General features: G+C 46.3%; 2 protein-coding genes across 2 annotated transcripts in view; both read right to left on the minus strand.

Moving 5' to 3' along the window:
- LOC144484079 (uncharacterized) overlaps window positions 1-8,076 on the minus strand; it is a 192,129-nt gene extending 184,053 nt beyond the window's left edge. The window contains exons 1-4 of the mRNA XM_078202613.1: window positions 7,924-8,076; window positions 7,197-7,408; window positions 6,274-6,608; window position 5,197 (exon numbers count right to left, since the gene is read on the minus strand). Coding sequence (XP_078058739.1) covers window position 5,197; window positions 6,274-6,608; window positions 7,197-7,299 — 439 coding nt within the window. The 5' untranslated portion in view covers window positions 7,300-7,408; window positions 7,924-8,076. The remainder of the gene's footprint in view (window positions 1-5,196; window positions 5,198-6,273; window positions 6,609-7,196; window positions 7,409-7,923) is intronic.
- On the minus strand, window positions 7,334-14,687 carry LOC144484115 (uncharacterized). Its single transcript, XM_078202663.1, has 3 exons — window positions 14,677-14,687; window positions 13,844-14,627; window positions 7,334-7,408 (listed from the first exon to the last, which is right to left on the minus strand). The coding sequence occupies exons 1-3, from the start codon at window positions 14,685-14,687 to the stop codon at window positions 7,334-7,336; spliced, it is 870 nt and encodes a 289-aa protein (XP_078058789.1).
- Window positions 14,688-26,453: the final 11,766 nt, after the last annotated feature.

Here is a 26,453-nt window from a genome sequence, read left to right on the forward strand (position 1 = left end):
GCACATTCTCCCCGTGTCTGCATGGGTTTTCTCCAAGTGCTCTGGTTTCCTCCCACAGTCCAAACAGGTGCAGGTTAGGTGGATTGGCTATGCTAAATTACCCTTAGTGTCAGGGGGACTAGCTAGGGTAAATGCATGGGGTAATGGGGATAGGGCGTGGATGGGATTGTGGTCGGTGCAGACTCGATGGGCCGAATGGCCTCCTTCTGCACTGTCGGATTCTATGAGATCTAAATGAAATGTTGCATATCTTTCATGCATGCTAACAACTAATTTTTCCAAATCACTCCAAGTCCTGTTCTTCCCCATCTCTGGAATCACCTCTAGCATTGCTCAGATTCTGGCTTCCTGCACGTTCCCTATTTTAATCACTCCGCCATTAGTGACTAGACCTTCAGTGCACAAGGATGACTTCTCAAAGAATTCCTACAGTGCAGAAGGAAAGCATTTGGCCCATCAAGTCTGCACCAACTCTGAATATTTTACACCTGATCGATACCTGTAACCCATGTTTTTACCCCATTAATCCACCTTACCTGTACATCTTTGTACACGAAGGGGCAATATAGCATGGCCAATCCCCCCAAGCGTCACATCTTTGGGCGGTGGGAGGAAACCAGAGCACCCAGAGGAAACCCACACAATCACAGGGATAACGTGCAAACTCCACACAGACAGTGACCCAAGGCTGGAATCGAACTTGGGTCCCTGGAGCTGAGAGGCAGTGTTAACCACCCTGATATTAATGGTGTTTTATCAATAGAAGTTGTTGTTGGCTGTAACCCCCAGTTCTGGTTTTCAACAACAGAGTTTGTTATGAAATCAATCTGATTTTTTTTGTCCCCTGTGGGTTATTCATTTGGTTTCACCCCCAAGAAATACGGTGGCTGTGCATGCGTTGTTCCAAATTACCCTCAATAAAGATGGCGGATGCGCATGCACTTTGCAGTATGTGGATCCCTATAAAGATGGCGGATATTAACTCAGTCCCGAAGCCTTCGGAAGGCACAAGGAATTTGCTTTGCAAATTGAGGCCAACACCGGGTGTTTATAAAGCCTCACCACTCACCCACCAACTCCATTTATGTTTCCGGTTTTATTTCAGGTTCTGGATCCGCACTCGGTCTTTGTAAACACATTCCTCTTAGAGTGAAGGGCAAGGCTGGCAGAAGTCGGGAACCCTGGAGGACTCGGGATATTGAGGCCCTGGTCAAGAAGAAAAAAGAGGCACATGACATGCATAGGGAGCTGGGATCAAGTGAATCCCTTGGCGTATAGGGGGTGTAGGAGTAGAGTTGAGAGAAATCAGGAGGGCAAAAAGGGGACACGAGATTGGTTTGGCAGATAAGGCAAAGGAGAATCCAATAAGCTTTTACAAATACATAAAGGGCAAAAGAGTAACAAGGAAGAGAGTAGGGCCTCTTAAGGATCAACAAGGTCACCTATGTGAGGATCCACAAGAGATGGGTGAATGAATACGAATATTTCTCATCAGTACTTACTGTTGAGAAAAGCATGGAACTTGGGGAAATAAATAGTGATGTCTTGAGGAGCGTACATATTACAGAGAAGGTGGTGCTGGAAGTCTTAAAGTGCATCAAGGTAGATAAATCCCCAGGACCTGAAGTGTATCCCAGGACATTGTGCGAGGCTAGGGAGGAAATTGCAGTTCCCCTAGCCGAGATATTTGAATCATCGATAGTCACGGGTGAGGTGCCTGAAGATTGGCAAATGTTGTGCCTTTGTTTAAAAAGGGCTGCAGGGAAAAGCCTGGGAACGACAGGCCAGTGAGCCTCACATCTGTGGTGGGTAAATTGTTGGAAGGTATTTTGATCTAGTCATTTAGAGATGCAAGGACTGATTAGGGACAGTCAACATAGCTTTGTGAGTGGAAAATCATGTCTCACAAACTTGACTGAGTTTTTTGAAGGGGTAACCAAGAAAGTAGATGAGGGGGGTGCAGTTGATGTTGTCTACATGGACTTTAGCAAGGCCTTCGACAAGGTACCGCATGGTAGGTTGTTTTTTTTTAGGTCGTTTTTTTTTAGGTCAAACCAAACCAAGTAAACAAACTCAGATTAAATCAGGACAAAGTAAAAGGGGCAGCTCCCCAAAAAGGAGGGGGAAACACAAGGTTAAATCTCACAGGATCCAGGGCGAGATATCTAAATGGATACAAAATTGGCTTCTGATGGTTGTAGTGAATTGTTTTTCAAACTGGAGGCCTGTAACCAGCGGTGTGCCTCAGGGATCGGTGCTGGGTCCACTGTTATTTGTCATTTATATTAATGATTTGGATGAGAATATAGGCAGCGGGATTAGTAAGTTTGCAGATGACACTAAGATTGGTGGCATAGTGGACAGTGAAGAGTCATCTCCAATTGCAACGGGATCTTGATCAATTGGACCAGGGGGCTGACGAATAGCAGGTGGAGTTTAATTTGGATAAATGCAAGGTGATGCATCTTGGTAGATCGAACCAGGGCAGGACTTACTCAGCTCAGGAGAGTTATAGAACAAAGAGACCTAGGGGTACAAGTTCATAACTCCTTGAAAGTAGAGTCACAGATGGACAGAGTGGTGAAGAAAGCATTTGGCATGCTTGGTTTCATTGGTCAGAACATTGAATGCAGAAGTTGGCACAATTTGCTGAAGTTGTACAAGACATTGGGAAGACCACATTTGGAATACTGTGTACAGTTCTGGTCACCCTATTATAGGAAGGATAATATTAAACTAGAAAGTGTGCAGAGAAGTTTTACAAGGATGCTACCAGGACTTGGTGCGAATTATAAGGAGAGGCTGGATAGAGGGAGGGGAGGGTCGGGAAGGGGAGGCAGGCCCCAGCTCCCCCGCTCTCAGGGCACTGAGCTGTGCCTGCCTCCCCACGGGCAGCACTAACTCCAGGCCCAGGCCCTAGCGGGCGGGAGGGGGTGAAGCAGATCCTTACCTGGGAGGCACTGACACATTTCCCCCAGGGCTGTGCAGGGCAGGGTATCTCAGTGCAGGGGGTCCCGCTCTCTCTGGGCCACAGCCCGAGGCACTGACCAGTCCTTCCGCACCAACCTAACCTGCTGGCACCGGAGAACCTGCTGGCACTGGAGGACCTGCAATTTTCTCCCTAGCCTCCCACTCCTGGGATACACTTCATCAGGTCCTGGGGATTTATCTACCTTGATGCACTTGAAGACTTCCAGCACCTCCTTCTCTGCAGCACTATTTTAACCTCAAACAATGAATATAAAACAACATTAGCTATGGAGATAAATTAATTTTTAAAAAACAAATTATTGCAAGCTGATCTGCTATGTTAAATTTCTCAAAGTTCTCCTGTGGGACTACAGAGATTTAGAAGCTTTTACATTGCCTCCTCTCTCTCCCCTTCCTTGACTCTGGCTGGATTCAATCACAGTCACTGGTTCCTCTCATTCTGTCTCTTCCTGATTCTGAATATTCATCATTTTACAGAATGGTACAGCACAGATGGAAACCATTCAGCTCAGTATGCCTGGAAGATCTATCCAATAAATTCAATAGCCCTGTTGGCAAAGTGAGAACAATAAGGCCACACTTGGAATACTGGGTGCAGTTCTGGTCACCCTATTATAGAAAGGATATTAAACTAGAAAGAGTGCAGAAGAGATTTACTAGGGTGCTACCAGGACTTGATGGTTTGAGTTATAAGGAGAGGCTGGGACTTTTTTCGCTGGAGCGTAGGAGGCTGAGGGGTGACCTTATAGAGGTCTATAAAATAATGAGGGGCACAGATCAGCTAGATAGTCAATATCTTTTCCCAATGGTAGGGGAGTCTAAAACTAGAGGGCAGAGGTTTAAGGTGAGAGGGGAGAGATACAGAAGTGCCCAGAGGGGCAGTTTGTTCACACAGAGGGTGGAGAGTGTCTGGAACAAGCTGCCAGAGGTAGTAGTAGAGGCGGGTACAATTTTGTCTTTTAAAAAGCATTTAGACAGTTACATGGGTAAGATGGGTACAGAGGGATATGGCCAAACGCAGGCAAATGGGACTAGCTTAGGGGTTTTAAAAAGTGCAGCATGGACAAGTTGGGCCGAAGGGCCTGTTTCCAGGCTGTAAACCTCTGACTCTATAAAAATCCCCATTTAAAACCCGCTCGCTCGAGCTCCTTACCGTCTGCCGCAGGCACTGCGCATGCTCCAGCTCCCAAACCAGGATGGGGCCGTTAACCTGGGCCTGTTCCCGGGAGGGAGGGAGGGAGGGAGAAGCCCCGCAGCTGCAAACCAGGGAGCTGACAATGATTCTGAAGGGTTTGCGGATCCTCCCCAATCTCCAACCGCCGGCTCCGCTGCTGCGATGTTGACTCCGCCCCCACCAGGTTTTATCTGAGTGTTGGTCCTCCAGCCCCGCCCCTCATTCACTCTGATTGGTTGGAGGACCAGCCGCTCCCGCTCGGTCCCCCAGCCCCGCCCCTCATTCACTCCGATTGGTTGGAGGACCAGCCGCACCCGCTCGGACCTCCAGACCCGCCCCTCATTCACTCTGATTGGTTGGACGACCAGACGCTCCCGCTCGGTCCTCCAGCCCCGCCCCCTCTTCCTATTGGTCCGGAGCTGCCGTCAATCAGTCCCCGGGCATTGTGATGTGGTGCATGCGCAGTGTCATTGCTGTCCTTGGCGCTTGTTTGTCCCGGAGAAGCGGAGTCAGCGTTAGGCGGTGGCTGGGAGGATTTGGAAACACTTTGTGGATCCGCAAACCCTTCAGAATCATTGTCAGCTCCCTGGTTTGCAGCTGCGGGGCTTCTCCCTCCCTCCCTCCCTCCCGGGAACAGGCCCAGGTTAACGGCCCCATCCTGGCTCAGCCACTGGAGGATGGTTCACATCAGAGGATGGGGGAGGGGGACAATAAGAAATCTTAGAAACCCTACAGCACAGAAAGAGGCCATTCAGCCCATCGAGTCTGCACCGACGACAATCCCACCCAGGCCCTACCCCCATTTCCCTACATATTTACCCACTAATCCCTCTAACCTACGCATCCCAGGACACTAAGGGGCAATTTTAGCATGGCCAATCAACCTAACCCGCACATCTTTGGACTGTGGGAGGAAACCGGAGCACCCGGAGGAAACCCACACAGACACGAGGAGAATGTGCAAAATAAATAAGAGGTTACACTTTGTCCTCAAATCAATGAGGACTCTGATCTCTGGGAAGGAAGGAAACCCTGGGAGGTGGGCGGGGAGGATTCACAAACACCCGCTGGAGGCCCCAACACCCCCAATAAGACCCATTGGTTTTATTGTCAGTCTGCAGACAGGAGCTGGAGAACTGAATCCATGATGTGGAGATGCCGGCGTTGACTGGGGTAAAGACAGTAAGAAGTTTAACAACACCAGGTTAAAAGTCCAACAGGTTTATTTGGTCGCAAATGCCACTAGCTTTTGGAGCGCTCCCCCTTCGTCAGGTGGAGTGGAGAAATGTTCACAAACAGGGCACACAGAGACACAAACTCAATTTACAGAACAATGATTGGAATGCAGTCTTTACAGATAATCAAGTCTTAAAGGTACAAACAATGTGAATGGAGGGAGAGATGTGTATTGTCTCCGGACAGGACAGCCAGTGAGATTCTGCAAGTCCAGACAAGCTGTTCGGGTCAATGCGCCTAACCAGCACGTCTTTCAGAATGTGGGAGGAAACCGGAGCACCCGGAGGAAATCCACGCAGACACGGGGAGAATGTGCAAACTCCACACAGACAGTGACCCAAGCCGGGAATCAAATCTGGGTCCCTGGCGCTGTGAAGCAGCAGTGCTAACCACTGTGCTACCGTGCCTCCCAAAACATTAAATCTGTTTCTCTCGCCAGAGGTGCTGTCAGACTCGCTGTGTTTTTACAGCACTTCCTGTTTGTATTTATGAGTTCAGGAGTCAGGCCAGGAGGAAATTTAAAGACAGTTTGGCCCGGTGGGCGAATGGAAGAGAGAGAAGGAGCAGAGGCAGCTGATCAGATTGTCTCAATCTTGGTGACAAAGAAGCTCCATGAGCTCCTCACACTTGTTGGAGGTGAGGATGGAGGAGACGGGAGAGGGGGAAGCCCTTCAAATGGAACTAACATGTTTGAGGTATTAAAAGCATCCATCACACTGTGTTGAACATAAAGCTTGTGTATTTGAGTTCCACCCAAAATATAAACCTTCCAACTGGGCTAGGATTTATCAGCAGAAACAGACACCAATGAAAATAGTCAGGACCTTGATGTGATTAAGAGCAAACTCCAGTCCTTGCAGTCACTCGTGAACACGCTGGTGTTTCAGCAGGTGAGGTGACTGAGTGAATCCCTTCCCACACACGGAGCAGGTGAATGGCCTGTCCCCAGTGTGAATTCGCTGGTGCTTTACCAGGTTGGTTGATTGACTGAATCTCTTACCACAATCAGAGCAGGTGAATGGTCTCTCCCCGGTGTGAACTCGCTGGTGTCTCTGCAGGGTGGATGAATCAATAAATCCCTTCCCACAACTGGAGCAAGTGAATGGCCTCTCCCCAGTGTGAACTCGCTGGTGTTTCAACAAGGTGAATGACTGACTGAAGCCCTTCCCACACTCAGAGCAGGTGAACGGCCTCTCGCCGGTGTGACCTCGCTGGTGTTTTAGGAGGTTGAATGATTGAGTGAATCTCTTCCCACACTCGGAGCAGATAAATGGCCTCTCCCCATTATGAATTCTCTGGTGTTTCAGCAGGTCGGATGAATCAGTGAATCCCTTCCCACAATCAGAGCAGGTGAACGGCCTCTCTCCAGTGTGAACTCGCTGGTGTTTCAGCAGGATAGAAGAGGTAGGGAATCCCTTCCCACAATCAGAGCATCTGAATGGTCTCTCTCTAGTGTGAACTCTCTGGTGTGTCAGCAGGATTGATGAGGTAGTGAATCCCTTCCCACACTCATGACAGTTGAATGGCCTCTCCCCAGTGTGAACCCACCGGTGTTTCAGCAGATGGGATGAACAAATGAATCCCATCCCACACTTGGAGCAGGTGAACGGTCTCTCCCCAGTGTGAACTCGCCGGTGTGTCAGCAAGATGGATGAGGTAGTGAATCCCTTCCCACACTCAGAGCAGATGAATGGTCTCTCTCCAGTGTGATTGTGTCGATGAGTTTTCAGTTCAGATGGGAATCTGAATCTCTTCCCACAGTCTCCACATTTCCATTGTTTCTCCTTGTTGTGACTGCATTTATGTTTCAACGGGCCAGATGATCGGCTGAATGTTCGTCCACACACAGAACAGGTGTACGGTTTCTCTCCACTGTTAACCGTGCTTTCCCCTTCCATGTTCAAAACCCAATGATGTTCAGATTACACTAATTTAGGCGACAGCGTCGGATCCTGATGCGATGTTTGGTTTGAGTTTTCTCCCTTCCACTCCTGCACTTCTAATATCCTGTAAGAAAAAGTCCAAAGTTAAAAATTGAAGCAAACTTGGTTTGAGTTTACTGTGTGTAAATCCTCCCCTTCTCACCCTCTGGAAAAGGAGACTCCAAAATCTATCAATGTCAGTCCAGGATAGAAATTCACATTTTCTCACAGGGACAGTGATAACCGTGCCTGTGTCCTGCCCCCGAGAAAGATGACAGCTATTAACCCAAGTCTATCAGTGTTTCTCCTTCACTATTTCATGTGATGTGGTTTTATTGCCAAGACCAGCATTTATTTCCTGCCCCTGAGGAGGGCAGTTCGAGACTGAATCGCATGTTGACAAGTCTCTGGAGAGACAGCAGATTCCCATGAATAAACAGGATGGGTTTTTTACATTGTTCACAGCTGTAATGGTTACTCCAGTGAAATTATATTCCAGATTTTCCAGCATTTTATGAATTCTAATTAAAACCCCCCCAGCTCCATGATGGGTCTTGAACCCATCCCCAGAACATTAGGCTGTGTCACTGATATTACCACCATCTCCCCGATTGTAGAGGTGCTGCAATTACCCCCCGGGTCGGTGCAAACTCGGGCCCGGGGGGTTCCTTATTCTGGGTTTTGAGGCCTCCTCCACTGGCTGTTTCTGAAGCCTCTGCACCCGCCTCCCTGCAGCTCCAGCACCCACACTGCGCATGGGCCAGTCCGAATCCGCACAGCGCATGCTCCACTCGGAATCAGGTACTGCGCCTGCGCAAGCGGCTGCTATTGTGACAATACGGCACATTCTCTCTCGCTGCGAATGCTGGGTAAGAGGACCGCCATAGGAAGGAGATAATGTTCAACACAAAATTGTGCTTTGTCATCCAATTACAATCAGAACTATAGGGTTAACATATAAAATTATTAAATAAATTGATACATCTACCAATGTGCATGGTGGGATTGTTACTGGACGAGTGTTCCAGAGACCCAGGGTCCTTTTAGAGTCTACCCCACTCTGTCATAGGTTGCAGCACGATATAGTTGGGTTGGTCACATGGGCAGAACACTGGTAGACTTCGAAATATATCACCATTCCTTCACAGTCGCTGGGTAAAAATCCTGGAATTCCCTCCCGAACCGCATTGTAGGTAAACCCACAGCACATATACTGCAGCAATTCAAGAAGGTAGCTCACCACCACCTTCTCAAGGGCAACTCGGGATGGCCAACTAGCGACGCCCATGTCCCACAAATGAACAAAAAAAATATGGTATTTAACCTTGATAAGTGCGAAGTGATGCACTTTGGAAGAAGTAACAAGATAAATAAATAATTAAGGAAAGGTAAAATCAGAGAAGCAGATGGATCTTGGGGTACTTATTCACTTAAGGTAGCAGAGCAGGTGAATGGAATAAGAAGGCATATGAGACACTTGCTTTTATCAATCATGATGTGGAGATGCCGGCGTTGGACTGGGGTAAACACAGTAAGAAGTTTAACAACACCAGGTTAAAGTCCAACAGGTTTATTTGGTAGCAAAAGCCACACAAGCTTTCGGAGCTCTGAGCCCCTTCTTCAGGTGAGTGGGAATTCTGTTCACAAACAGAACTTATAAAGACACAGACTCAATTTACATGAATAATGGTTGGAATGCGAATACTTACAACTAATCCAGTCTTTAAGAAACAAAACAATGGGAGTGGAGAGAGCATCAAGACAGGCTAAAAAGATGTGTATTGTCTCCAGACAAGACAGCCAGTGAAACTCTGCAGGTCCACGTAACTGTGGGAGTTACAAATAGTGTGACATAAACCCAATATCCCGGTTGAGGCCGTCCTTGTGTGTGCGGAACTTGGCTATCAGTTTCTGCTCAGCGACTCTGCGCTGTCGTGTGTCGCGAAGGCCGCCTTGGAGAACGCTTACCCGAATATCAGAGGCCGAATGCCCGTGACCGCTGAAGTGCTCCCCAACAGGAAGAGAACAGTCTTGCCTGGCAAGAAACAGATTTAATGTTTTGTGAGGCACGGTAGCACAGTGGTTCGCACTGCTGCTTCACAGCTCCAGGGTCCCGGGTTCGATTCCCGGCTCGGGTCACTGTCTGTGTGGAGTTTGCACATTCTCCCCATGTCTGCGTGGGTTTCCTCTGGGTGCTCTGGTTTCCTCCCACACTCCAAAGATATGCGGGTTAAGTGGATTGGCCATGCTAAAAATTGTCGGGGGGACTAGCTAGGGGTTATGGAGATAGGTCGTGGGTGGGATTGTGGTCAGTCCAGACTCGATGGCCTTCTTCTGCACTGTAGAATTCTATGTTCCTTGAAAAGGTACGAAATCCACTGCATAACTGCAAATAGTTTTGTTTCCAAAACTCGATGTGAATTCCCACCTGACCCTTCATGTTATTGAGTCAAGGAAACTTTGTTAATTTTTAGAAATGTCCATGAATACTGCAGAGGCTTCTGCAACTCTTCCGATGTTGTTGTTTGTTAACTCAGATTTTTCATGAAGAGAATTGATCATTTGAAAGGAGAAATAATGCACGTTTTTATGAAAGGGAATGATATTAGGACTAATTGTATAACTGTTTGAAAATAAGCTAGCACAGACATGATGTGTCTCCTCATGAGCTGTTATTTCACGATTCTATTGTTAGATCAATGTCTCTACAACATTCCAAAATATCCAGTCCGAATTCTATCTCCGCAAATCAAGGTCACGAACTACAGCATGACGACACAGTTTGAAATACTGTGCAGTCCCTTTGAGATGCTGACCGTGAAGTGTTCCTGTAGTGTACTGATTATCATTCACCTCACACTCTGAAAGATCCCCAGCTGAAAGTGAGAGGGGGAAAGTTTAAACGAGATGTAAGGGGGAAGTTTTCCAAGAGTGGTAAATTTGTGGAACTTGCTGCCCCACAGCATGGTGGAGTCTGAATTGTTGAATGGTTTCAAGAAGGAGATAGATATATTTCTGACACAAAAAGGGATGGGAGATATGGGGAACAAGTGGGGGGATCGATTTGAGACCAGGGAGAGATCAGCCATGATCTGATTGAATCGTGGAGCAGGCTCCGAGGGCTGAAATTTACCTACTTCTGTTCCTATAAATACAAGTTAAGTTAGAGTTTATTAGTCACAAGTAGGCCAACATTAACAATGCAGTGAAGTTACTGTGAAAATCCCCTAGTTATTACTGTATCACAGCAGCTCGTTTGCACAACGTGACTGAACCATCACATCAATACTGGGAGTAAATGACTGGGCTGAGACCTGGCTTGGATAAAATCATGAGGATCACAGAATCTGAGAAATTTACTGCACAGGATGCCATTCAGCCCATCATGTCTGTACCAGGTGAAAATGAGCTGTCCAGTTTAGTCCCACTTTCCAGGTATAGGTTGATGGCCCTATAGGACACAGCATGTCAAGTCCATACCTGAATACCTCTTGCATATGAACATTTCTGTCTCCACCACTCTTTCAGAGAGTGAGTTTGATTCCCCACCACCCTCTGGGTGAAAACATCTCCACGTTTTTCTAATCCTTCTGCCAATTTCTTTACCTCTCTGCCCCTTAGTTCTTGACATCTCTGTTAAGGAACTAGGACCTTCTGAGCCACACTCTCTGGCTAACCAACCCCTAACTAGAATGGTGCTGAGTACTCTAGCTGTGATCTAGCTAGTGTTTTTAGTAGTTCCAGGATAGAATCATAGAAACCCTACAGTGCAGAAGGAGGCCATTCGGCCCATTGAGTCTGCACCGACCACAATCCCACCCAGGCCCTACCCCCACATATTTACCCGCTAATCCCTCTAACCTACGCATCTCAGGACTCTAAGGGGCAATTTTTAACCTGGCCAATCAACCTAACCCGCACATCTTTGGACTGTGGGAGGAAACCGGAGCACCCGGAGGAAACCCACGCAGACACGAGGAGAATGTGCAAACTCCACACAGACAGTGACCCGAGCCGGGAATCGAACCCGGGACCCTGGAGCTGTGAAGCAGCAGTGCTAACCACTGTGCTACCGTGCCGCCCTCTCACCTTCCATTGATTCAGTATAATGGAAACTGGGAGTTGCAACCTGTCAGCATTTGAAAGATATTCATAAATGATTGGAGGGTTTCTTACAGTTGGGATCTTTCTCTGTTCTGTCCACTCGATGAGTGAGATAAGACTTTCTCCTGTGAATATCCAGCTGGAGTTTGGGCCCTGATGTGTTTCCTTGTTCATCTTGTTGACTCTAAATATTGAATCTTGTGGTTTCAGACACCAGCTAATCAAACTCCCAACAAAAGATTGTCTTTTAATGATTGTATTAATAGCACTGCAATAATAGAGTATAGTTACCCCATCCAGAGAACAGGGAGAATGTTGTTTTCTGTGGATCATCTCCTGACAGGAGAGTCTGATGTGGGATCGACATGGACATCCACAGAACTGGCAGTTCATGATGTTGCTGTTAATGCTCAAGGGGATGGGGGGAGCTCTGCGGCTCCGCTCCACCTCTGGTCTTGCTCTGCCACCGCTCCACTTCTGATCTTCCTCTGGATACCTCGGATGTTGAGAGTTTGGTGATGATGGTCCTTGAAACTGAACAAAATTTCAGTGCTGCCTCCACATGTGCCGGTCGCCACAGTGTTTTCCCCAGGGAGATGGTCCGCTGTGCAGAAGTTTGTGAGGATATATTTTACGGGGTCCGTGTGTCATTTGTATTGACCACCTTGATGTTGTTTGCCCTGAGACAGTCTCCCATCGGGAAACTTGAACACATTGGACTTGGTCTCTTGAAATAAGTCAGGAATATGGATTGTTAATAAACTCCTGTCCTGCTTCTTGTGCTGTCCCCATAATAAGCGTAGTAAGAAGTCTAACAACACCAGGTTAAAGTCCAACCTGGCCACAGAAAACAACATTCTCCCTGTTCTCTGGATGGGGTAACTATACTCTGTCTGTATTATTGCAGTGCTATTAATACAATCAGTAACCTGATGTTGCTACATCCGCAGAGACAAAGTCTCAAACTGGAGGAACAGCTTTGCCACGTATTTTGAGAAAGGAGGTTCACTGACCCAGCAGCCTGTCTGCGATGCGTGGAGGAGTTGTGTCTTCCTGCTATAAAACTAGTTTCATATTAATGTGAACCTCAAAAGGAATGATCCAACCATTGACAACAGGGAGCTTTCTCCGTTCTGCTGAACATTATTTTTATATATCTCAGTAGGAGGGATGTACAGCTCAGGAATTTGAGTAACCAGGTATTCTGAACTTACCTACCAATCACTTGGGTCATCACATAGAAATTGAGATACATTCATCCAGGTTCATATTCTACACTGCTTTTATTTGCAGGTTAACATTCACAGACAACATACAGAACCACCGGTCAGAGCTGATCTCGGCTGGTGTAGTGAGCTTATTGATGGGTTATTAATCATAGAATCATAGAAACCCTACAGTACAGAAAGAGGCCATTCGGCCCATCGAGTCTGCACCGACCACAATCCCACCCAGGCCCTACTCCCATATCCCGACATATTTTACCCACTAATCCCTCTGACCTACGCATCTCAGGACACTAAGGGGCAATTTTAGCATGGCCAATCAACCTAACATCTTTGGACTGTGGGAGGAAACTGGAGCACCCGGAGGAAACCCACGCAGACACGAGGAGAATGTGCAAACTCCACACGGACAGATTAATGTTAATTTACATACAATGAAGATGAGAATCGGGTTAGTTTTTTCCTGCTCCAGGGTCTGATCCAATAAACAGTCTGCCCCGATTCAGTTACCTTGTGTCAAATACTCAGTTTTGGAAATGGACTATCGGAGTATTTTTAAAATAAATTAACAAAAAAATCATATTTATAGATTACAATTTGAAAGATTTAATATACACACAGTCTTCGGTATTTGTGCTATCTTATCTAAAAAAGCAAACTCAAAAGATATTCAACACGCACACAAAAGGTTATGTTACTATGTGACTACATCACTAAATGAAGGAGTTACTGAGAAAGGAAAAGGATCCCCTGGAAACCAAAAAATAGCCCTTAAAATCAAAGAGTAGCTTTCCAGAAAATCTCAACAAAAGCATTGAAAAGAAATACTTTGAACCCGACAGATGGATCTTTCAGATACTGAATTGTAGATTTTGAACCAAGAATCAATTTAGAATTGAAGCAAAAGTTCATAATTTTATTCCAAACAGGTTCCTGTTGGGAGTTCTTCAATTAAGGGGGAAGATCACTGGTGATGCTTTTAAAAAGTGACATTGCAGAATATTGAAGTGACATCTCCAGAATATTAAATTCCAGCCAGTTATGGGATTTGTTATCAGCAAAAATAAAATATTGTCAGACTATCAATGCTGAACAGCAGCAATAACAGCAGAATCCAACCCCTGCAGTCACTTATGAACTTGCTGATGTCTCAGGAGCCATTGTGACTGAGTGAATCCCTTCCCACACACAGAGCAGTTGAATGGCCTCTTAGTGTCAGTGCATTGGTGAGCCAGCAGGTTGAAAGACTTTGCAAATCCCTTCCCACACACGGAGCAAGTGAATGGCCTCTCCCCTGTGTGAACTCGCTGGTGAGCAGAGAGGTTGGATGGCCGATTGAATCCCTTCCCACACACGGAGCATGTGAATGGTCTTTCTGCAGTGTGAGTGCGTCGGTGAGCAGTGAGGTTGGATGACTGCCTGAAATTCTTTCCACAGTCAGTGCAGCTGAATGGCTTCTCTTCAGTGTGAATTTTCTGGTGTCTCAGCAGGGTGGGTAAAGCTGTGAATCCCTTTCCACACACAAAGCAAGTAAACGGTCTCTCCCCAGTGTGAATTCGCTGGTGTGCAACGAGGGAGGATGCCTGTCTGAAACTCCGTCCACAGTCAGTGCAGCTGAATGGCTTCTCCTCAATGTGAACTCGCTGGTGTGACAGTAAGTGGGATGACCCAGTGAATCCCTTCCCACAGTTGGAGCAGGTGAACGGCATCTCCCCAGTATGAACTCGCTGGTGTGACAGCAGGTGGAATGACTGAGTGAATCCCTTCCCACACACGGAGCAGATGAATGGTCTCTCCCCGGTGTGAGTGCGTTGGTGCACAGTGAGTGCTGAAGAATGCCTGAACCTCTTCCCACAGGAGGTGCAGGTGAATGGCTTTTCCTCAGTGTGAATTCTCTGGTGAGACCAAAGGCCAGATGACTGAATGAATCCCTCCCCACAAACAGAACAGGTGAACGGTCTCTCACCAGTGTGACTGCGCCGATGGTTTTCCAGCAGGGAAGGGTAACTGAATCCATTCCCACAGTCCCCACATTTCCACGGTTTCTCCATGATACTGGTGTCCTTATGTTTCTCCAGGTTAAACGATCAGTTGAAGCCTCATCCACACACAGAACACGTGTACAGTTTCTCCTTGCTGTGAATGGTGTGATGTTTTTTAAGGCTGTGTAACTGGATAAAGCTCTTTCCACAGTCAACTCACTGAAACACTCTCACTCGGGTGTGCGTGTATCTTGGTGCTTTTTCAGTCGCACTGATGTTTGAAATCTTCTCCTCCAGACAGAAGACAAACATTTCTCCTTCCACGTTCAAAGTCTGAGGATATTTAAGTCCAAGTGAATCGAGACTCTGTCTGATTTTGATGTGATGTTTCTTCACCTCACCTGTAAAAGGAGTTTACAAAATTAATCACTGTCAGTCCAGGATAGAAATTTTGAACAGGCAATTCTAATTCTCTGGAAAATTTCTTCCTCTCTTGTTCCCCAAATCAATAAATTCCTGTCCCACAAACTCTCCCTCCTCCCTGGGCTGAAATCCAAACCCATCTCACCATTTCTTTTCTCCACTCCCAGTTTGCTCCCTCCCTCTCCTCTGTCTGGGTTCAGTTCTGATGTGGAGATGCCGGCGTTGGACTGGGGTGAACACAGTAAGAGTTTTAACAACACCAGGTTAAAGGCCAACAGGTTTATTTGGTAGCAAACACCTAATGGTAGCTAATGGTGTTTGCTACCAAATAAACCTGTTGGACTTTAACCTGGTGTTGTTAAAACTCTTACTGGGTTCAGTTCTCCAGCTCCTGTCTGCAGACAGACAATAAAACCAATGGGTCTTATTGGGGGTGTTGGGGCCTCCAGCGGGTGTTTGTGAATCCTCCCCGCCCACCTCCCAGGGTTTCCTTCCTTCCCAGAGATCAGAGTCCTCATTGATTTGAGGCCAAAGTGTAACCTCTTATTTATTGTCCCCCTCCCCCATCCTCTGATGTGAACCATCCTCCAGTGGCTGAGCCAGGATGGGGCCGTTAACCTGGGCCTGTTCCCGGGAGGGAGGGAGGGAGAAGCCCCGCAGCTGCAAACCAGGGAGCTGACAATGATTCTGAAGGGTTTGCGGATCCACAAAGTGTTTCCAAATCCTCCCAGCCACCGCCTAACGCTGACTCCGCTTCTCCGGGACAAACAAGCGCCAAGGACAGCAATGACACTGCGCATGCTCCACATCACAATGCCCGGGGACTGATTGACGGCAGCTCCGGACCAATAGAAAGAGGGGGCGGGGCTGGAGGACCGAGCCGGAGCGGCTGGTCCTCCAACCAATCGGAGTGAATGAGGGGCGGGACCTGAAGCATGCGCAGTGCGGGTGAACCAGATAAACCTGTTGGACTTTAACCTGGTGTTGTTTGACTTGTTGCTGTGTTTACCCCAGTCCAACGCCGGCATCTCCACATCAGTGCGGGTAATGGCAGACGGCCGGTTTTAGTTTGGAAGCGAGATCAATGAAAGGAAAGGAATGACTGGCAAATGGGAGGTTTTAAAAGTGTGATATCAAGAGTCCAGGGGCAGTATATTCCTGTTAAGATGCAGGGAAAGAATGGTAAATTTAGGGATCTCTGGCAGACAAGGGACATTGAGGCTCTGGTCAGGTAAAAGAAGGAAGCAGACATTGGGTTTAGGCAATCGGGGACAAGTGAATCACTCTGACTATAAAAAGTGTAAGAAAATACTGAAGAGGGAAATCAGGAGGACAAAAAGTGGGTCTGATATGGATCTGGCAGGTAAGATTAAAGAAAATTCCAAGAGGTTCTATAGCTATATTAAGAGTAAAAGGGTGGCTAGAGAGAGAATAGATCCCCTTAAAAATCAGTATGGCCATCTGTGTGTGGAGCCACAGGAGATGGGTGAGATTTTTAATGAATACTTCTCCTCTGTGTTTACTGCGGAGAGCACCATGGGTGCGAAAGAAATAAGGGAAACAAGTGGTGATGTCTTGGGCGCACGCATGTTACTTGGGAGGAGGTATCTGCAGCCTTATAAAAGCAAATTACTGCGGATGCTGGAATCTGAAACCAAGAGAGAAAATGCTGGAAAATCTCAGCAGGTCTGGCAGCATCTGTAAGGAGAGAAAAGAGCTGATGTTTCTTGTCTAGATGACCCTTTGTCAAAGCTCTGAAACATCAGTTCTTTTCTCTCCATACAGATGCTGCCAGACCTGCTGAGAATGGGGAGAGAGTGTGTGGGATGGAGATTTGCAGCTTTTGGGGAATGAGAGAGGAAAGAATGTTCCATAGAAATTGTCTGTTCTGAATTTCTATCCTGTACTGACACTGATGACTTTTGTAAACTCATTTTACAGGATATTGAAAGAGGAATCACAGGCTGAAATCTCAAACGTCACGTCTCGATCTGACAGAGTCTTATTCCTTGGGACCTCAATATCATCGGACTTTGAATCTAGAAGGAGAAATGATTGTCCAGTCTGTCGATTTGAAAAGATTTGAAATGTCAGTGTGAGTGAAAAAGCATCAACACACTGCCACACTTGAGTGAGAGTGTTCCAATACACTGACTAAAGAGCTTTAACCAGTTACACAGTCTGAATAAATATCACACCATTCACAGCGGGTAGAAACTGTAATCTTGTTCTGTGTGTGGACGAAGTTTCAACTAATTGTCCACCCAAGAGAGAGGTAAGGACACCTGCACCATGGAGAAACCGTGGAAATGTGCAGACTGTGGGAAGAGATACAGAGCCCCATCTCTGCTGGCAGCTCATCGGCGCAGCCACACTGGGGAGAGACCATTCACCTGCTCTCAGTGTGAGAAGGGATTCATTCAGTTATCCAGCCTGCGGACACACGAGCGAGTTCACACTGGGGAGAGGCCATTCACCTGCTCGGAATGTGGGAAGGGATTCACGCAGTCATCCCACCTGCAGACACACCAGCGAGTTCACACTGGGGAGAGGCCATTCACTTGCTCTCAGTGTGGGAAGGGATTCATTCAGTTATCCAGCCTGCAGAGACACCAGCGAGTTCACACTGGAGAGAGGCCGTTCACCTGCTCTCAGTGTGGGAAGGGATTCACTCAGTTATCCAGCCTGCGGACACACCAGCGAGTTCACACTGGGGAGAGGCTGTTCACCTGCTCTCATTGTGGGGAGGGATTCACTTGTTCATCTAACCTGCGGACACACCAGCGGGTTCACACTGGGGAGAGGCCATTCACCTGCTCTCAGTGTGGGAAGGGATTCACTCAGTTATCCAGCCTGCAGAGACACCAGCGAGTTCACACTGGCGAGAGGCCGTTTACCTGCTCTCAGTGTGGGAAGGGTTTCAGCGTTTCATCCCGGCTGCTGAGACACCAGCAAGTTCACGAGTGATTCCAGGGGTTGGATTCTGCTGTTATTGTTTCTGCTCTCAGTTGCATCCAGGACTGCATTTTGTTCATTCTCACAGTTCGTCAATGGGAAGGGTCAGAGGGTTTCTTTGTGCTGGACTGGCCGGTCTCAGTCTCCAGTGGGCTGATATTCTTTGAGTCTTTTTGCAAATACCTGGTTTCAAATGTCACAAGGATCACAGAGTGACAGGGTGTTAGGAAGTTTAGAGATATTTTGTCAGAAGAAAACAGAGGTTGGCAGTGCAAAGGTACATTTCTGAATGGAGGGCTGTGACAAGTGACATTCCTCAGCGATCAGTGCTGGGACTTTTGCTGTTTGTAATATATATAAATGGTTTGGAGGAAAATGTAACTGGTTTGATTGGTAAGTTTGTGGACGACACAAAGGTTGGTGGAATTGCGGATAGTGATGGGGACCGGCAGAGGATACAGCAGGATATAGATCAGTTGGAGACTTGGGCGGAGAGATGGCCGATGAAGTTTAATCCGGACAAATGTGAGGTAATGCATTTTGGAAGGTCTAATACAGATGGGAAATATACAGTTATTGGCAGAACCCTTAAGAGTATTGATAGGCAGAAGGATCTGGGTGTACAGGTACACAGGTCATTGAAAGTGGCAATGCAGGTGGAGAAGGTCGTCAAGAAGGCATACGGCATGCTTGCCTTCATCGGCCGGGGCATTGAGTTTAAAAATTGGTAAGTCATGTTGCAGCTTTATAGAACCTTAGTTTGACCGCACTTGGAATCTAGTGTTCAATTCTGGTCACCACACTACCAGAAGGATGTGGAGGCTTTGGAGAGGGTACGGAAAATATTTATCAGGATGTTGTCTGGTGTGGAGGGCATTAGCTATGAGGAGAGGTTGGAGAAACTTGGTTTGTTCTCACTGGAACGACAGAGGTTGAGGGGGGCGACCTGATAGAAGTCTACAAGATTATGAGGGACATGGACAGAGTGGATAATCTGAAGCTTTTTCCCAGGTTGGAAGAGTCAATTACTAGGGGGCATAGGTTTAAGGTGCGAGGGGCAAGGTTTAAAGGAGATGTACCAGGCAGGTTTTTTACACAGAGGGTGGTGGGTGCCTGGAACTCGTTGCCGGGGAAGGTAGTGGAAGCAGATACGATAGTGACTTTTAAGATGTGTCTTGACAAATATATGAAATGCATAGGAATAGAGGGATATGGTCCCCGTAAAGGTAGGGGGTTTTAGTTCAGACGGGCAGCATGGTTGCTACAGGCTTGGAGGGCCAAAGGGCTTGTTTCTGTGCTGTAATTTTCTTTGTTCTTCGTTCTGTTTGGAACATCCCCAAATGCCCATCCAATTTCCTTTTTAATTGTTTATTGTCTCCACTTCCTCCACCCTCATAGACAGCGAGTTTCAGGTCATTACCATTCGCTGCATCAGAATATTCTTCCTCACATCTCCCCCCCCACCCCCCCACCCCCCTCCCCCCCACTCCTCCCCCACTCCTCCCCTTGCATCTCTGACCCAAAACCATAAATCTGTGTCCCCCCCTAGTCCTTGTCCCATCAGCTAATAGGAACAGCTTTTCTTTGTCCACCTTATCTAAACCTGTCAGAATCTGTCCACCTCGATCAAATCTCCCCTCAACCTCCTTTTCTCCAAGAGGAACAAGCCCAGCCTGACATCGACAATAAAGAACAAACTAACAGAATATGTTAATACCTGAAATCAAATGGGAATGTTTAATTTCTGTTTTAATGATATTGTGAATATATTGTCCTGGACAATAAAGGAATTGGAATAACTCAGCTTGGGTGTGGTTGAATGGAATATATCAATCTGGTATCCACCTACAGTCTAGTGAAAGTCTGGAATGTGTAGCTGGAAGTCCCTCCCTAACAGCACTGTGGGTGTACTTACACCTCAGGCATTGCAGCAGTTCAAGAAGGCACCCTTGGGGTTGGGGTTGACCATGGCCAAGGCAGCTACATACAGCCACATATTCTGTTATAATTGAAGGACTGCAGATTGAATGTGAGGCATTGTGGGACTGGACTATCTTGACCACATTCCTGTGACTGCCCGGAAACTCATGTGTCTATTTTAAAGAACAAAGAACAATACAGCACAGGAACAGGCTCTTCGGCCCTCCAAGCCTGCACCGATCATGTGTTCCTAACGAGACCATCCGTTTGTATCCCTCTATCCCCAGTCTGTTCATGTGGTTATCTAGATAAGTCTTAAATGATCCTCGCGTGTCTGCCTCAACCACCTTGCTTGGTAGTGCATTCCAGGCCCCCACCACCCTCTGTGTAAAATACGTCCCCCGCATATCTGTATTGAACCTTGCCCCCCTTACCTTGAACTTGTGACCCCTTGTGTTTGTCATTTCTGACCTGGGAAAAAGCTTCCAACTGTTCACCCTATCTATGCCCTTCATAATTTTGTAAACTTCTATTAGGTCGCCCTCAACCTCCGTCTTTCCAGGGAGAACAACCCTAGTTTACTCAATCTCTCCTCATAGCGAATACCCTCCATACCAGGCAACATCCTGGTAAACCTTTTCTGCACTCTCTCCAAAGCCTCCACATCCTTCTGGTAGTGTGGCGACCAGAACTGGATGCAGTATTCCAAATGTGGCCTAACCAACATTCTATATAACTGCAACATCATATGCCAACTTTTATACTCTATGCCCCAATAAAAGCAAGCATGCCATATGCCTTCTTCATCCCCCTTTCCACCTGTGCTGCCACCTTTAAGGATCGTGGACTTGCACACCCAGATCCCTCTGTGTGTCTATACTCCTGATGGTTCTGCCATTTATTGTATAGCTCCCCCCTGCATTAGATCTACCAAAATGCATCACTTCGCATTTATCTGGATTAAGTTCCATCTGCCATTTCTCCGCCCAATTTTCCAGCCTATCTATGTCCTGCTGTATTCTCTGACAATGTTCATCACAATCCACAACTCCAGCAATCATTGTGTCGTCCGCAAACTTACTAATCAGACTAGCTACATCTTCTTCCAAATCATTTATATATATCACAAACAGCAGAGATCCCGGTACAGAGCCCTGCGGAACATCACGAGTCACAGATCTCCAATCAGAAAAAGACCCCTCCACTGCTACCCTCTGTCTTCTATGGCCAAGCCAGTTCTGTACTCATGTAGCTAGTTCACCTTTGATCCCGTGAGATTTAACCTTTTGCACCACCTGCCATGAGGGACCTTGTCAAATGCTTCACTAAATTCCATGGAGACGACATCCACGGCCCTTCCCTCGTCAGTCATTTTTGTCACCTCAAAAAACGCAACCAAATTTGTGAGGCATGACCTCCCTTGTACAATCGCTAATGAGATTATTCAGTTCTAAATGTGTATAGATCCTATCTCTAAGAATCTTCTCCAACAATTTCCCTACCACGGACGTCAAGTTCACTGGCCTATAATTACCCGGGTTATCCTTGTTACCCTTGTTAAATAACGGGACCACATTTGCTATCCTCCAATCCTCTGGGACCTCACCTGTGTCCAATGAAGAAACAAAGATTTTTGTGAGAGGCCCAGAAATTTCATCTCTTGTCTCTCTCAGTAACTGGAAACTTGATAAGGTGCCCCATGCAAGGCTTATTGAGAAAGTGAGGGGGCATGGGATCCAAGGGGACATTGCTTTGTGGATCCAGAACTGGCTTGCCCACAGAAGGAAAAGAGTGGTTATAGACGGGTCATATTCTGCAGGGAGGTCGGTCACCAGTGGAGTGCCCCAGGGATCTGTTCTGGGAACCTTACTCTTTGTGATTTTTATAAATGACCTGGATGAGGAAGTGGAGGGATGGGTTGGTAAGTTTGCTGATGACACAAAGGTTGGAGGTGTTGTGGATAGTATGAAGGGATGTCAGAAGTTGCAGCGAGACATTGATAGGATGCAAGACTGGATGGAGAAGTGGCAGATGGAGTTCAACCCAGATAAGTGTGAGGTAGTTCATATTGGCAGGTCAAATACGATGGCAGAATATAATATTAATGGTAGGACTCTTGGCAGAGTGGAAGATCAGAAGGATCTTGGGGTCCGAGTTCATAGGACGCTCAAAGCAGCTGTGCAGGTTGAGGCTGTGGTTAAGAAGGCGGATGGTGTACTGGCCTTCATCAATCGAGGAATTGAGCTTAGGAGTCATGAGATAATGTTGCAACTGTATAAGACCCTGGTCAGACCACACTTGGAGTACTGTGCTCAGTTCTGGTCGCCTCATTACAGAAGGATGTGGAAATCATAGAAAGGGTGCAGAGGAGATTTACAAGGATGTTGCCTGGGTTGGGGAGCATGCCTTATGAGGATAGGTTGAGTGAGCTCAGTCTTTTCTCCTTGGAGAGACGAAGGATGAGGGGTGACCTGATAGAGGTGTATAAGATGTTGAGAGGTATTGATCGAGTGGATAGTCAGAGGCTTTTTCCCAGGGCTGAAATGGTTGCCTCAAGACCACACAGGTTTAAGGTGCTGGGGACTAGGTACAGAGATGTCAGGGGTAAGTTTTTCACTCAGAGGGTGGTGGGTGGTGGAGGCGGATTCGATAGGGTCTTTTAAGAGACTTTTAGATAAGTACATGGAACTTAGTAAGATAGAGGGTTATAGGTAAGCCTAGTAATCGCTAAGGTAGGGACATGTTCGGCACGACTTTGTGGGCTGAAGGGCTGGTATTGTGCTGTAGTTTTTCTATGTTTCTATGGAAGTCCCTTCCTAACAGCACTGTGGGTGTACGTACACCTCAGGCATTGCAGCAGTTCAAGAAGGCACCCTTGGGGTTGGGGTTGACCATGGCCAAGGCAGCTACATACAGCCACATATTCTGTTATAATTGAAGGACTGCAGATTGAATGTGAGGCATTGTGGGACTGGACTATCTTGACCATATTCCTGTGACTGCCCGGAAACACGTGTCTATTTTAGTTTATAATTGAGGATTTCTGGGAATAAGTTAAATGCGGAAATATTAAGCACAGCCTGGAGGAATTTGGAATAACTGAGAGTTTTATCCCCAGATAAAGAACAAAGATTTTGCCGGTGTTTGGGTGTAACGTGTTTGGGATTTTAAATCAACAAAGATGTTGCCTCTAAAATCAGTCCTTGTAAGTTGTCTTAAAAAAGGTTAAGTTATAATGAAGGATCTTGGATCTTATTTTAATCAAGGAGTTGTGAGCTTGTAGTGCTCTGTCGCTTTAAGAAGCTATAGCTGCGAGAGAGAACGCTGAGGATTCATTGTTTAAAATTTACGAGCTGTGAGAATCTGTGTGTTTTGTTTGTTTTATGTGAATGTTTGTCGATGTGTTTTATTATTGTTTTGGGCTACATTTGTTAAGGTTTATCTTTCTGGTGGATTAACCTCATCTTGAATCTTTAATTAAAGGCATTTTTGGAAGTTTAAAAACAGGATCACAAGAACGCTTAAGTAATTAATTTTAGTTATTGTTGATGTAAAGCACATGTTAAGTTTCTCAGTTTGTGTGTGGATGATATTTGTGGGATGAACGCTTCAAGCTTTGAGGTTTTCTGTCTGTGATTTAAATCAAACAGATTTTTAAAAAAGGAAGTGTGATCAATAAAACTTTTTTTGTTCAGAAGTTATGAACCTGGAGCTGTTGGACTTTAACCTGGTGTTGTTAAACTTCTTACTGTGTTTACCCCAGTCCAACGCCGGCATCTCCACATCATGGCCATATTTACTGGCCAGAGACAGGATTCCAGGATATTTTACTAAACATGTGGGAATTTTAATCCGGATACAATTCACCCATGTGAGAAAGAGAGTTTTAATTTGTAATGGTTATTTAAAATTTGACACATGTGAAATGATTCTGACCAATCCTGTGTTGGATTGATCTTGGGTTAAACTTCCTGTCAGGTCCAAAGATTTATTCCTAACGCAAGTAACACAAAGAAAAGGAAAATTCTGGAATTGGATACTGAAGAAAAGAGTTTAAAAAGAGAGAGCATTAAATAGAAATGATTCCCAGACCATGTGGTCATTCGATTAAAACAAAGGAAGAGTGCTGACGTCCATTTGAGAACTTTTAATCCACCCCATTTCTAACTAAGGGAGTCTATGTACAAAGAAAACCCAAGAAAGACCCCCCCCCCCCCCCCCCCCCCGAAGGGGGGGTCTGGAAAGCATCATGATGAGGGCACCTGTCCATGAGATGATCACAAAGCCCCATAATGCCCAGATACTAATTTTATTGAACCTATAATGTATGTAATCTATCACCATTCTGATTGGATTGTGTCCAGCCGCGATGGGCTGAGTAACTGGATAAGAATTGATGATATTCTTTGTTGGGTGGAGTTGCACATGGTCAGCCCCTGTGGCTTCTCCCCGCTGGCGTAACTCAATAAACTGTTTGTCGATTGAATCAGGCACAACACACTGGGTACATTCCCACTTCATCCTTGGGGGTGGTCTGATAGGCCGTGGTCCAGACTAAATGTGGCCTTTGGGGGGGCCTTTCATGAATCACATGTGTTTGGTCATTGTAAATGTGCATTCAAAATGGTTGGAAGCACAGATCATGAGTAATATTCCAGCTCCTGTGACAATAGAGAAGCTCTGTCAAATTTTCACAAGCCCTGGGTTACCAGATTGGCTTGTTTCAGATAACAACACTCTGTTTACAAGTGAGGTGTTTCAGGAATTCCTGTAAAGGAATGGTCTACGTCATGTGCGTACTGCACCGTTTCATCTGGCTACAAATGGTCTTCATGATGTGGAGATGCTGGCGTTGGACTGGGGTAAACACAGTCAGAAGTTTAACAACAACAGGTTAAAGTCCAATAGGTTTATTTGTTAGCAAATGCATTTGTTAGCTCGTGGCATTTGCTAACAAATGAACCTGTTGGACTTTAACCTGGTGTTGTTAAACTTCTTACTGTACAAATGGTCTCGCAGAAAGAGCTGTTCAAAGTCTGAAGGAGGGATTGAAAAGAATGGCAGGCGATACTTTAGGAACAAGCTCTCAAGATTTTTGTTCCAGTTTCGCATCACACCACAATCCACAACCGGACTCTCCTGTGGAATTTTTTGGTCGAAGGTTGAAGTCTCATCTGGATCTGCTTCATCCAGATCTCAGAGCAAAAGTGAGCAGGAGACAAGAGAAGCAGAAGGAGGGACATGACTGCCACGCCAAAGAGAGGCAGTTCAAACCGGGTGATCAGGTTTACATCAGAAACTTTGGGAGTAACCAAAGGTGGTTACCGGGAATAATTTTAAACCAAAGTGGTCCAGTATCTTGGGTGGTGAGACTGTAAAACAGAAGAGTTGTTCGCAGACACCAAGACCATATTCGCTTGCGGTGTGACCCCGAGTCAGGAACAGTTTCAGAGTCAGCAACCATTACTGAGAACATGGCAGAGGGTCATGCTGCTGTGGATGTTCACCAGGAAATGGTTCCAGCTTTGCCAGTTGACTCTGCTGTGGGAGTGGAAGAGGAATGTTCATGTACAGATTCTCAAACTCCCTCTTCACCTCCCATTCCAGAAACACCATTACAAGATTTACCAGTGGTATTGTACAGGTCGCAATGCAACCACAAAGCTCCTGACAGACTTCCGTATTGTTAAAGACATTACTTTGTTGTATTTCTGTCCTGATGGGGGATTGAAATTTAAGGGGAGGAGAAGTGTTACAGAGTGTTCTTCACAACCTCTCTCCCTTCTGAGCACGTGCAGGCTTTGGGCGGGGTTTCAGTCTGCAAGTCCAGGCTGGTTCCAATGCTCCTGTTTCCTTTTGTTTGCCAATGATTTTTAAACTTTGTTATTTATTTATATAAAGAACATCCTGCTTTTAACAATGCATTTGACTACCTTATTTGTGACTGAAGTTCCCACAATTGTAAAGCAGGAGATTAGTTAAATGGACAGCCTGAATTGAGAGACAATTAAAGAATAAATGATTCATTAATACAGATGTTAGGCTGGAAATGTAAATTTGAACACAAAAGTTTATAACGTTTAGAATTATAAAGATATAAAGAATGGTTAAAATGCTGTGAGAATTATAAAATGTTCCCTTCTGAAGCCAACAGAATAGAAAAAACAGATAACAAGACTTGTTAGGATGGCCTGGTGGCACACTGGTTAGCTCTGCTGCCTCAGCGCCAGGGACCTGGGTTTGATTCCCGGCTTGGGTGACTCTGTGGAGTTTGCACGTTGTTCCCGTGTCTGCCTGGTTTTCTTCCGGGAGCTCTGGTTTCCTCCCACAGTCCGAAAGATGTGCTGGTTAGGTGCATTGACCATGCTAAATTCTCCCTCAGTGTACCCGAACAGATGCCAGAGTGCGGTGACTGGGGGATTTTCCCAGGAACTTCATTTATTAGTGTCACAAGTCGGCTTACATTAACACTGCATTGAAGTTACTCTGAAAACCAGCATGTCTTTCGGACTGTGGGAGG

This window comes from Mustelus asterias, unplaced genomic scaffold (assembly GCF_964213995.1).
Source record: "Mustelus asterias unplaced genomic scaffold, sMusAst1.hap1.1 HAP1_SCAFFOLD_92, whole genome shotgun sequence".
NCBI lineage: Eukaryota > Metazoa > Chordata > Chondrichthyes > Carcharhiniformes > Triakidae > Mustelus > Mustelus asterias.

What these genes read in the sequence shown, in the direction of transcription:
- LOC144484115 (XM_078202663.1), bottom strand. An exon ending in AGAGGCCATTCAACTGCTCT is followed by an intron (nt 7,409 to 13,843) that starts GTGTGTGGGAAG and finishes TTTTTCTTACAG; the next exon opens with GATATTAGAAGTGCAGGAGT.